The following is a 13,397-nucleotide window of genomic DNA, read 5'->3' on the forward strand; positions in this document are numbered from 1 at the left end:
TTTAGGCCATGCCCTAATCCCTCAAGGGTTACTCTCCCTTCATATCACAAGAAGAAACAATAGAGATATGTATTGTATGCTAAAGAGGATGAAGCAATTGAACCGACCTAGAAATAAATACCTGACATCTTTTAGTGAACCCCAGACATTGTGACAGGGTCACACACTGACACAGTAAACTTGCATGTTTTATTTCTAAGATAATTAAAAAAAAAATGCTTTTGTATAGTGCAACTTTAATGCATGCTCAGAGCGCTATGGTCCAATCACTTTTGTTGACCAGTGGGGGTGGGGGTATCTGAGAAATGGTTTTCGTGCTGCCTTTAGGCGCTCAGCAAATACAACTCAGCTCGAGTTGGTCTTCGAACTCAAGCCTCTTGATAAGCAGCCAAGCAGTTTTTGTCACTCGGTAACAGATTCCATCGCCTATTGATTACATGGTACGAGATAGTTCAACATTATGCACAATGTATAATATCTTACAGAATTATGTTATATATATATCTTACCCGCAAAGAGCAATCTACAATCTTCCAACTAAGGACAGGACACACACCTCTGTTAAATTACCATCTCAATAAAATAAATCCCACACAACTTCCCCTTTGTAGACACTGCGTCCGCCCTTATGAAACCGTAAACCATATCCTTTTTGAATGCCCCTTCCTAATCCACCTTAGACAGACCCTACTACCACTCCAGCCCAACATAACCAACACCCTGTACGGCAGTGCTGAACAACTGAAGAAAACATCACACTATTTTTCCTTGGCACAGTCTGCAAAAGAGCTCACAGCTCAGCAGCAAAATGCTGGCTAGAAGAAGAATTATATATCTTACAGAATTATGTTATGTCATATCTTACAGAACTATGTTACGCCAACGAAATAACACTCAAATGCTATCCTGAAATGTTGTTTTTTTTCTCTTACTTTATTAGACAAGAAAGCGGACTGACACTATTGGACAAGCTTATGCAAGAGATTCCAGGCCTAGACAACAATCCATCTTTTCTGAACGAAGTGGCATTCGGGCAAACCATCTACAACGAACGGTACCCAAACAATACTCGATTAAATACGGGCTATTACCACAGGAGATTTAAAACCGGCACTGCTGGAGCCATGGGCACTTCGGTAAGTTACAATTTTTACAGTTCGACAAATAATTCATTAATAGGCCTCACAGGCCCTTTGGTAATTGCTATTGATTGGCATGTAGCATGTTCTATTTTTTCTTTCCATTCATATTTTAAAAAAAAATGACTATATGGTATGGCCTCCTTCATTCGCAAAGCGACTATGGATCATCTCATGGAAATGAGATGAATCCCTGGGCATTAGCTGTGGTCAGAACGATGCCGCCCACACATCAGTTCCCCCCTCCCCTCTCCACACAGGAACGGCAGTGCCGATACAATTTGGGGTCAGCGGCGTCGCTGATAATTCTAATTAGGCCTATGTTGGAAAATAGCCTAGATTCAGAACATTGACTAAATTTCGAATGTATATTTTTTAAATTTCGTTTAATTTTTTTTTAAATCGTTGAAGTAATAAATGTTATAGCTTTTATTTAGCGCAACATTTATGCTTATAGCATGCTCGGAGCGCTAGGGTAAAATCTCATCTTCGGACCAGTGGTGAAGGGGTATCTAGGAGAAGATTTCTGTACTGCCTTTATCGTAAAGTAAACACAACTCTGCTCAAGTCGACTGTCAAAACATCGATCTCCCTTGACGGGTAGCCAAGCCAAGCCCAAGAGTTCTTGGTCTCTTGGCCACATATCCCACAACATCGTAAATCTAAAATTTTTTAGTAGGCCTACCTGTAATTTTAGCACACCATATATAGCCTCTATAATTTGTGCATCTCGATGATTACAATAAAATCAAAATGAAACAACTTAATTCAACATTGGAGTATCACTGGATTACAATATTACTGAATCATTGGATAACTGGAAAACTGTGATAAGGAAAAAAAAAAGGGGGGGGGGGGTAAAGAGACCTAATGCTATGCTGATACGGTGAAGTTTGACATAAATAACTTCTAAAAGGAGATTTAATGGATGATTGGTATAGCTTTCCTCCTGGGGTCCCGGGTTCGATTCGTTGTGCTGGTCACATGACACCCTCGTTAACCGTAAGCCACAGAAACAGATGACCTTTACATCATCATCCACAAGGTCTGAAAGGGGAACTATACTATTTTTTGTTTTACTCTTCTAAAAGCAATTCGAAATGAGTGGTGAAATATATTTATATGATCGACCATGGGCGTAGCCAGGGGGGGGGTTCTTGGGGTTCAACCCCCCCCCCCCGAAATGAAATCCCCCCCCCCCCGCAGGGGGGGACGGAATTAAGTGACTGATTTTTGCTCTCATTTTGTTTATTTTAGGTGAGATTTTAATACTAAATCATCACTTACCACAGCACAGCCGAGGCAGTTTTGAGTTAAAAACCCTCTAGCAGGGGGTTTTGAGTTTAAATCCCCCTACCAGGGGGTTTTGAGATTTTAAAAACCCCTATCAGGGGGTTTTGAGATACAAATCCCTCTACCAGGGGGCTTTGAGTTTAAAACCCCCTACAGGGGGTTTTGAATTTTAAACCCCCTACCAGAGGTTTTTGCAGTTTAATCCGCCTCTTCTATAAAACAAAACAAAAAAAATGCAAACAACAATCCCCAAATTCCAACAGCACAGTTGAGGAAGATTTTGATTTTAAAACCCCATCCAAAATTTACGATAACCCCATCTTCAATATACAAAAAGCAAATTACACACTCAAAATTCTATGAGCGTAGCCAAAGGGGTTTTGAGTTTAACCCCCTCCCCCTTCCAGTTGGGGTTTGAAGCTAAAAAGTACCTCTTCAATATAAAAAAAGCAAATTACACACTATAAAATCTATGAGCGTAGCCTAAGGGGTTTTGAGTTTAAATCCCCCTCCTCCAGATGGCTTTTTCTTTAAAGTTTAAAACCCCTCCAGATGGTTTTGAGTTTAAAATTCCCCTACAGAGCGTTTCGAGTTGAAAACCTCTCTCTTCAATATTATTTTAAAGCAAACTACAGTCACCGAACTCTATGATCGTAGCTAAATGGGGTTTTGAATTAAAAACAAAACAAAAAAAAACCCAGAGATTTTTTAGTTTAAAACCCCTTAAAAGATGATTTGACGAAAAAACTTTCCTTTTGGATATAAAATCTAAAGCGAAATACAGGCATGTAATTCCAAGAGCGTAGTCAAGAAAGGTTACAAATTTCTAACAGTGGCTTGGGCTCCATTAATTAAGTGTGAATAGTCTTCTGCCGAAATTGAAAATCATTAAATGTGTCTCAACAAAGATGGCTAAGACAGATTTTAGGAGTCAGTCATAGAGATCGGGTCTAAATCAAAGAAATCATATGCCGAACTGGGAGTCGAATCCTTAGTAAGGTTGTGACAGAGCGTCGCATGAGGTTTTGCGGGACATGTTTTCCGACAAAATGAATTACGCAAAATAAGAGTTGCGGAAACAGCTTGCCGGAAAATGCGCCGAACGGCGCGAGAGGGTCTAAGTCAGTAAGAATAGCACATTAGGTTTTTGAAATAAAACTTTTTAATAGCAAGATAATGCACTGTAGATACCTCAGAATATGCATTTTGTTGGCTTTCAGTACCAGAAATAGTGCTCGGCGGCGGGGCTTCGCCCCGCGCTGGGGGAGCTCTGCGAACTCCCCCAGACCCCCTGGCTAGCAAGGGCGGGAAGTCTACAATAAACAATAAACGTCTTCCGAAAGGGTCAGAATGTAACAAAGATTAATTATGTACACACACACACATATATAGATTTTTTCGCTGGGGGGGGGGGGGTCGGGGGGGAAATCCCCCCCCACCCAAAACCCTCCCCGAAAAAAAATCCTGGCTACGCCCATGTGATCGACAATAGATTTATCTTATAGTATCAATATACCATATATTTATATGATTGACAATAGATTTATCTTATAGTATCAATATACCATATATTTATAGGATTGGCAATAGATTTATCTTATAGTAACAATATACCATACATTTATAGGATTGACAATAGATTTATCGTATAGTAACAATATACCATACATTTATAGGATTAGCAAAATATTTATCTTATAGTAACAATATACCATATATTTATAGGATTGGCAATAGATTTATCTTATAGTATAAATATACCATACATTTATAGGATTAACAATAGATTTATCTTATAGTAACAATATACATTGGCTCTTGTTCTTGTCCAGACCGTCATGCGAGGCTTTCACGATGAGTTGCTGTTTATGGCTGAGACAACACAGCCCCTGGTGGCGCCCGTCAACTTCACCATCTGTTATTCCGCTAGCAACTGCACCACCCGCACCTCACGGTGAGTTCTGTGCAAATGTAGCACCGCAGTTGTGTCACATCAGGCGCATACATTCATTAGCTTGCGAAAGATGAGAGCAAAGTCTTACTTTAAGTGAAAAGAAGAAGCTTGAAAAGCTGGCTAGGTTTTTGAAGTTGTTTTTTTTTTTAAACTTTATTTTGGGATTTATCCAATAAATTTGATTAGCATTATTAACAGACATTGGGGTCATGTCGTATGTCCGGCAGGCATTGGCTTAAGTGTGAAAATGACCAGCTTTTGTCCTGTTGTTTATTGTCATTGCATTATATCCGTCAATCGACGTTCTGAATCCTATATATATAGCTCACTCAAGTAAAACCACAGACTCCATTGTGCAAAGTTTTTTTTTTTTTTATATTTAAGGCTGTTCCAAAAAAAAAAAAAAATTCCACAGATCTCCATAGACTCCACAAGATCTTACACTTTTTCTTTGTCCAGCCTTGATGCTAATGCTGGAAGAGTGTTTTCGTGTATCAATGAGCAGTGGACATTAGAGAGGATTAGACTTTAGACTTTCTTTTCATTCTTTTCGAAAAGAACAACCACAGAAGGAAATGAACTTCTTTACGTACCAATAATGAACAGCTGTCTCGAAAGACGACGTGTCTAAGAAATATTTTAATTGAGTGTAATTATATCCTTGAATGTACTGAAGTTTAGTAAATAATTTGCAAGTCAAGTTTTTAAAGTTTTATTTTTTGTCTTTCCTTTTTTCGGTCCCCCTTCGTCATAAGCGGATTTAGACTTGATAAGGCCCTAAGCTGTTTGAGTTATGGGGTCCCTGGTAATCAACATAAGGCACTTTTTCTTTACTCATTCTTCAAAACCATTGAAAATATCACTGTAATCATTTTAATCGGTCCCCAAGCAATTTTGGGCCTTAAGCTATAGATTGTGTTGCCTGTTAGTACATTCAGCACTGCCTTTCGTATAGCTTTATCCTCCATTTTGTCCTTTTGTTTAGTAAGCCTAAGGGCTTAAGTTAGTAACCCTAAGGGCCTAAGTTAGTAACCCTAAGGGCCTAAGTTAGTAACCCTAAGGGCCTAAGCTAGTAAGCTTAAGGACCTAAGTTAGTAAGTCTAAGGGCCTAAGCTAGTAAGCCTAAGGGCCTAAGTTAGTAAGTCTAAGGGCATAAACTAGTAAGCCTAAGGGCCTAAGCTAGTAAGCCTAAGGGCCCAAGTTATTAAGCCTAATGGCCTAAGCTAGTAAGCCTAAGTGCCTAAGTTAGTAAGTGTGAGGGCCTAACTTAGTAAGTGTAATGGCCTAAGTTAGTAAGCCTAAGGGCCTAAGTTAATAAGTCCAACGGCCTAAGTTAGTAAGTACAAGGGCCTAAGTTAGTAAGCCAACATTAAAGTCAAGACAACAAGATAAAGTAAATCAAGTTCATTTCAACACCTTTGGGTCTAAGAAACGTTCAACAGGGGTATGAACAGCGATCAAGTGGCGTCACTTCTGAGCACTCTGGTCATTCAAAGATTTCTTAAAGTCCCTGATTGAACACAAAAATCTAGCTCTTAAGACATCAGACTCTTGATATCTCTAGATTGCTTTGATCGTATTCTACAGGACAGCATGCATGTTCGTAATACATTTCATGCAAACACATTTTTTTTAAAATTCCTCTTGTGATGTCATTGCCATTCACAATACAAATCAAATCACTCAACATTCGCACCAAGCTGAACTCCGAACTAAATATATCCGTTACCAGAATAGAAACTGCAGCCCTACTGTTTATCAGCTTGAAAAGAGGTAGGAAAGTTAAACATTATAGCATAAATAATGTCACCAGTGATGTTTCTCTGGACATTGGGGTGAGCTATTTTTTTTATTTTTACAAAGCTAAAATCACTCATTAGTTAGAGCGATGCAATCACTCTTACAAAAAAAAAAGGGGGGGGGATCGGTTTCACAATGGAGTAGGCCCTAATTGTTTAAAAAGAACAAGCTTTTTCTTTAGTTACTTGTTACTTTATAAGATGAGATTATCAAAATTTTGCTATAAATTACTGTACATTAGGCACTGACCTTGTGAGGGAAAACGACAATTTAAAAGTGCATTGGGTAATGACTTCATAAGGGGAGACAGCCAGTAAAAGACAAAATAAAAAGTTACATTTGGTACTGGCTTGGTGAGGGGAGGTAAATAGTAAAATAAAAAGGTACATTTGGTACTGGCTTGCTGAGGGGAGGTAAATAGCAAAATAAAAAGGTACATTTGGTCGTGATTTAGAGAGGGGAGGCAACTATTAAAAAGTGCTTTAACAAAGTTCAGAAGCCTGCTTTCAAAGTAAGCTTTCAGAATATGCTGGATTAACGAATAGGTTACTCAAGCTATAGCTTTGGGTTCCCACGTACCGGAACATCGCATACACTATATCCTTTTCAATTTAAATGCGCTATATTATATAGAGGTTACAGTGCAGGGGTCTTCAGTTGCCCTCTAAAAGGGCCCCATATCTCAGATAGCTTAGGACCGTATCAAGTTTAACTCCTGCCCTGCTGTTTTGGATCTCGTGAATTTGAACTGTTGCCAACTTTCTCACTTCATTGTTGTTTCTGCATAGATTTATTGATTTTATGGCAATCGTTGTAACTTTTAGTAGCCTACCTTTTTATTTTCAGCTTCTCTTACGCGATTCCATTGGAAGTGGTCTATATGACCCCGCTACTTACTTGGGACCCTTATGACCTGCCTGACGGTGTAAGTAATATATGTGTATAAATAGATCAAAATTAAACAGTAAAACTATGTGCAACCATCCCATGGAACACGGTAGAACCCAGTTTGCTACCCATGGACAACTAAGCTTAGCTTCATATCTGCTCCTGAGTAGGCCCGTTAGTCTTAAGGTTTTGTATCAAATGTAGAAAAATATACATGTCGCAACTGGATCGGCTTAGTCATATGAAATACTGCACGCATCTTGAATCTTCAGTATCGAAGATGTTGCCTTGTTATAATTAGTGTCCATGGTGATTTATGTCTGGAATGTTTTTTTCGAAGTCGTATAAATATGTTAAGCATGTACGTAAAGCCTATCTGGGGCTACAATGACACTTATCAGTGGTGGAGGGGTGGACACGGATGGCAAAAAAAACGGCTCAAACAGTTTTCCTAGAAATGTAACAGTTTATGTATATCTTTGGAATAAAAACTAGCTAAGACTAAGACTAAGACTAAGACTGCTTTATTGATCCTTACGGAAATTTGTTGTGATAATTGGCCACATAGTGACAGTGGCGTAGATAAGAATTAGCTATCATTTGGGGGCCCGGTGAGGCTTGAACTCTTTCGTTATATTTAATATTTAATGTAAAAAAACATTTTCCAACACTCATTTGGGGTCCCCCTTAAGTGGGGGCCTGGGTGGATTTTCAAATTCTCCCTCCCCCACCCTACTACGCCACTGCATAGTGAAAACTTTGGTTTGACCGTTATAACTTATGATGTTTGTTTGTATTCAGTAAATAGTTGAACAAATAAACAGACGTCGGTAACTATTTTGCGCTATGTAGAAATGAACAGGACCGTTAAAAGAAGAACTTGATTTTTTAAAATCTCACTGGAAAGACTCCTTGCAGTAGTGAAGCATTACAAGAAATCAATAGAATGGGAAAAGCATAGACCACCATCAGCTACATAAAGGAGGAATGGATTTTTTACAAAACTTTTATTTATGTTATGATATATCTCTTATGTCTTTAATAACGTTTTGAACTTGTCTAGTTATATTATTGTTTCAAACAACGCTTTTGCAATATTTTAGATGCATTTTGTTTATAATTAAATGATCCTTATCTTTAATTACTCGACGGTAATTCTAATTCTAATGTTGTTTTCAAAGAGTTTGACTGGTATAACAAAGGGAGGTAGGAACGGCGACACACGTGACCCAGCGCAGGCCTTCAACGGAACCAATCCGATTGTTTATTTCTATAAAACTCCCGTAGAATTTTACAACAGCACAGCCAGTCAGGTAACTAGTCGATTTGTTTACTATTTGTTTATAGTTCATTAATCTAACTTTACCCAGCGGTTAGGCCCGTTGATTTTTATCCTCTGATTTATCCTCATTATAATCTTGATTGAGAGTTCCAAGATGTCATAAAAACAATTCTATAAAGATTCGAACATGATACTGTCTCTCATGCCCCGCCCTCCCCCCCCCCCCACCATCTCTCCCATGTCCCCGCCTATGTACACAATCTTATCTCTTAGTCTCAAAATCGCTTTGACTCTCAGAATCTTATCGCTGACTCTCAAAATCTTATCTCTGACTCTCAAAATCTCATCTCTAACTCTCAAAATCTCATCTCTGACTCTCAAAATCTTATTTTAACTCTCAAAATCTTATTTCTGACTATCAAAATCTTGTATCTGACTCTCAAAATCTCATCTCTGACTCTCAAAATCTTGTCTTTGACTCTCAAAATCTTATTTTTACTCTCAAAATCTTATTTCTCACTCTCAAAATCTTGTATCTATTTCTCAAAATCTCATCGCTTATTCTCAAAATCTTATATCTGACGTCAAAATCTTATCTCTGACTCTCAAAATCTTATCTCTGACTCTCAAAATAATATCTCTGACTCTCAAAATCTTGTATCTATTTATCAAAATCTCTAATCTATGATTCTTAAAATCTTGACTCTGACTCTCAAAATCTCATCTCTGACTCTCAAAATCTTGTCTCTGACTCAATATCTTATCTCTGACTCTCAAAATCTTGTCTCTGACTCTCAATATCTTATCTCTGACTCTCAAAATCTCATCTCTGACTCTCAAAATCTTGTCTTTGACTCTCAAAATCTTATTTTTACTCTCAAAATCTTATTTCTCACTCTCAAAATCTTGTATCTATTTCTCAAAATCTCATCGCTTATTCTCAAAATCTTATATCTGACGTCAAAATCTTATCTCTGACTCTCAAAATCTTATCTCTAACTCTCAAAATATTATCTCTGACTCTCAAAATCTTGTATCTATTTATCAAAAGCTCTAATCTATGATTCTTAAAATCTTGACTCTGAATCTCAAAATCTCATCTCTGACTCTCAAAATCTTGTCTCTGACTCAATATCTTATCTCTGACTCTCAAAATCTTGTCTCTGACGGTTTCTGGTAATTAGAAAGTAAACGATTAGTTTATACACAAAGTAGGAGAAAAACAAAATTAGAAACGAAACCTGGTGTATCCGGTGTGTAAATGTTAATGTATACTTATCAAGAAAACATGATAGAAATGATAAGAAGATGTTAGCCTAGCTGGCACCTGCTAGAGCATCATCCATCATCTTCTCTACCTGTGGTGCCTTCTGGGGCATAGGCCACCTATCAGCTTCCTCAAGGTGTCACGTTCTGGGCGAGTCTCTTCAACTGAACCCACGTCTTGCCCATCTGCGTCTTCATTCGCAATTTTACGCCATTTCATCGGTGGTTCCATGACCCAGGTGATAATTTGATGCAGACATGCAAAGGGTTTGGCTTATCAACATCACTAGCGTATCTGAAAGGTATCTGCTTTGTTTCTTTGCACGCAATCTAAACACAAGTGGAAACTGTTCAATCGCGTTCATGCTTTTTCCACATCGCTTAGAACAGCGAGTCTGTCTTGTCAAGTCTTGTGTGTTAAGGCGTTTCCGCGGTGCCCAATAAAACAAACCCAAATGGAGGTAACACTGAATGGAACCGATAACCCAGGCGAAAGGCCAAACAAGTAATAGAGGTAGTCGATTCAGCTGGTGAACATCAAACACGTTTAACCGTCTATAAAATGCTTCTTATTGCTACATGTTATGAAAAGTGTCTTGTTTATGTTGACTCCTATATAGTTCTTACTTTTTAAAAGCTATCACGTCATCGTTACTAAGTAAAAACTTCCCCCTATTCTTGAAACAAATAACTAATTCCTAATTGTGCCATAACAGTAAGCCTGTGTCGGTCACACACAGAAAAGCTTACATTCTATTACCTCATTAAAAAAAAGATTACTTTCTTGTTGTTTCTGAAATAAGAATCGATGAGATGACATAATGATTTAGTAGAAAGTAGGATTTAAATTGTCGAAATCTGTTGGTTTTTTTTTAACCGAAACATTTGTAGCCTACATTGTTATTGCTTTTAGTATTACATCACAAACTTAAGTCGTGCTTTGCAATAAATAATTTTGTCACTAAATTTGATTTCAGAAAGATCCAGCTGATACTAGTGGAGCGGTTGGTGTTCTAGATTCAACCGGCACACTCCGCATTGTGTATGGTTCCGGAATTCAGATCTTCACTGAAAATATTCAAGGTATCTTGTGTTGTTTCATCTTTGTTCTGTTCATAACATTCTTCCGATCTGGAGTCTTGGTGTGGAATAAAGTTAAATTTAGATAATGAGTTCCTAAAGATCATTGTTTTATCATGTTTATCTCACCAAAAAGATTTGTCCAGGACTTACCCAGGAAACCAAATTTTTAACCTATAGCCAAATCAACAATCTGTACCTGCGCCTTTTTCTTTTTTTGGATATTCCTTCCTTTTTGGGTATTTCTTTCGCTGTCTTTTAATATGATTTTCGTGTCATTACAAGAAGCGGTTGGCTTGAGGTCGCCTGTGACCTGAACCATTTTAGCATCTTTAAATTACTAACTTTTAAAAATTATTTTTTCTATTCCTCTTCTCTATACATTATTGTTAATAAAAGGTGGAGAAGAAACTCTTTGCTGATTAACAATATTCTTTTTTACTGATTGGGTGGATTGCGTTTCGGACTTGATTAATATATCCCATGTTTACAACTTACTGCAGTGGTAGGCTTAACGTCAGGCATGCGCAAAATGTATCCCCCCCCCCCCAAAAAAAAAAAAAGAGAATGGAATGGTACTGAAGAGTAAAAAAAAATTGTCAGATATTTTCTTGTTCTGAAAAGGAGGAACTAAATATGCACTAATAACTTTCTACTTTTATTTGATGTACCTTTTTAATGGTGCATTCTCTTTTCCTACAGGTGTTGGGAGTGTAAGACTTCGCTACCCTATTCCACCAATCCATGGAGAGGGCAGTACAGTCTGGAAAGAGTTGTCTGTTGTAAAGCAGCAGTTGAGTCAGTTACAGGGCTCTGGGTCTGTCCCAGCTTCAAATTTGTATCAGGCTCAGGTAATTTCAATAGGATGTTTTTAATCCAATCGCTTTGGCTGTCTCCAAATATGTGCAGTCTCTCGGAATCTAATCTCCACGGCAGTTTACTGCAAGATTTGTCTTGGAACATGGGGTGGGGAAGTTGATAACAACCTCAATTTATCCTCCGTTCTTGCTTTTAAGAACATGTCTAGTTCATCTAAATGAATATGGGGGAAAAAGCTGAAGTGTGATTAAAAAAAAAAAGTAAAGTTCTGAACCAATTTAAAAAAAAAAAAAAAAAAGAACGAAAATTAAAATTTTAAGGGGGATATTGCTATTTTCATTATATTCTACAGTTGTGTATTAATATCAAGTTCAATTCTACTCTTTTTCTTCTCTTTGAATTATGAACTGCTGAACTCTTATTTCACTTCAGCTCCAACCAACGTCTGTTGGCGGCCTTCACTATCACGAGTTCACTTTGTACCAACAAGACTTTGATCTCATCTCAAACTCTCAGATCGTGACGGTCAGTACCTCTCTGTCCAATGGCCACTCGCACGTTCTCGACCTTGCACTCAATGCCACTTCTGGCAATGTGGAATACCTGACCTGTAACGGAGCGCCTGTTTGCCCTGACCTGCATCCAAAAGTGATCAAGTTCTTAAGTAGTTCCGGTTAAAGAAACTACAAACTAAGAATACAGACACGTGGAATAATTGGATTAAGGATTTTTTTTTTCGAGATGTCACCGACTTGTGTAATCAAGATCCAGAATCTACTTTTATTATTGATTGAAATATATGTGATATAAACTCGTACGCTTTGTCCCTTCATTTTTTGTTTGTTCAATTCAAACCACCATCGAATTATTTATAGAGAAATGTAGACAAAGGGAAACAAATATAGGAGCCTATAGACTGGCCAACTCAGCAATTTGTTGTGGTTCATTTTAAATATGCTATGCTGATAGTGAAAACAAAACACACAAGAAATGTGTAACCTTCCGTTTTAACATTCTAAATTCCAGTTCGAGTGGTATGACACTGTCGTCACAAAGGTCCCCGAGTTCGAATCCTGCCGTCCTGCCACGGTCCTGCGGAAGGCTTGGGCTAGGACAATCCTTTCAGAAAGAATGTCCGACACGTATATTAAAACAATACATTTCCTTCATTGTTGCCTTCAAAGACTAGGTCAACTTATTCTTTGCAATCTTTATTTTTACCGCGCTTAGATACGTCTGGTCAAAATGAAAACCGGAAGGGGAAGAAATAAAGATTCCACCCACTTCCCAGGAAAAACGAAATGAACGTTTTTAATCGGCTACTTCCGTTCTGGGATTATTGGAGAGTTAGACATGCAGAAAACTATTCAAATCTATGATAGCTGGATCTAGCGGTAGTATAGGAGCGTTAATAAGATGAAGTGCTACGTACTGACGTTAAATTTCAATTTCGTGTCTTTCGATAGTTTATCGTGAAAACAATGTCAAGGCCATCTTTTACTGCAGCAGTTAACCGACACGTTACCAGAGGGAAGAGAACATGAAATTCTTTATACAGTAACAGACATGAACTCAGCATTCCTTCCCTTTACAATTATCAGTCTAAAGGTCATGAAATACAAAGTATTCCCCCTTGCAGTTACAACTACTACCTAATCAAACTTCAATGCAAGGGAGAACGTGCAAGTTTTCATAAAACAGAGTATTGAACAAATTTTCATTGGTTAAGCCGGCAAACCATCTTGGAATTTGATTCTGTTTCCGTTAGCACCAGGTTATAAAAAGCTTGCATTGCAGCGAGTTGAATTAGAAAAATCTTCAACTTAACTCTTTGAATTAGCATGTAAGTAAAAACAAAAAAAATTAAAACTCACGA

The 13,397-nt window shown here is 37.8% G+C and overlaps 1 protein-coding gene across 1 annotated transcript in view; it reads left to right on the top strand.

The window, feature by feature from the left end:
• Positions 1-12,336, top strand: part of LOC106051022 (uncharacterized) — a 32,605-nt gene extending 20,269 nt beyond the window's left edge. Inside the window, exons 10-16 of the mRNA XM_056015257.1 lie at positions 941-1,136; positions 4,265-4,386; positions 7,033-7,111; positions 8,256-8,387; positions 10,600-10,705; positions 11,405-11,553; positions 11,954-12,336. Of these exons, the coding sequence (XP_055871232.1) occupies positions 941-1,136; positions 4,265-4,386; positions 7,033-7,111; positions 8,256-8,387; positions 10,600-10,705; positions 11,405-11,553; positions 11,954-12,199 (1,030 nt within the window). The 3' untranslated portion in view covers positions 12,200-12,336. The remainder of the gene's footprint in view (positions 1-940; positions 1,137-4,264; positions 4,387-7,032; positions 7,112-8,255; positions 8,388-10,599; positions 10,706-11,404; positions 11,554-11,953) is intronic.
• The last annotated feature ends 1,061 nt before the right edge of the window (positions 12,337-13,397 follow it).

Source organism: Biomphalaria glabrata, chromosome 17 (assembly GCF_947242115.1).
Source record: "Biomphalaria glabrata chromosome 17, xgBioGlab47.1, whole genome shotgun sequence".
Taxonomy (NCBI): Eukaryota; Metazoa; Mollusca; class Gastropoda; family Planorbidae; genus Biomphalaria; species Biomphalaria glabrata.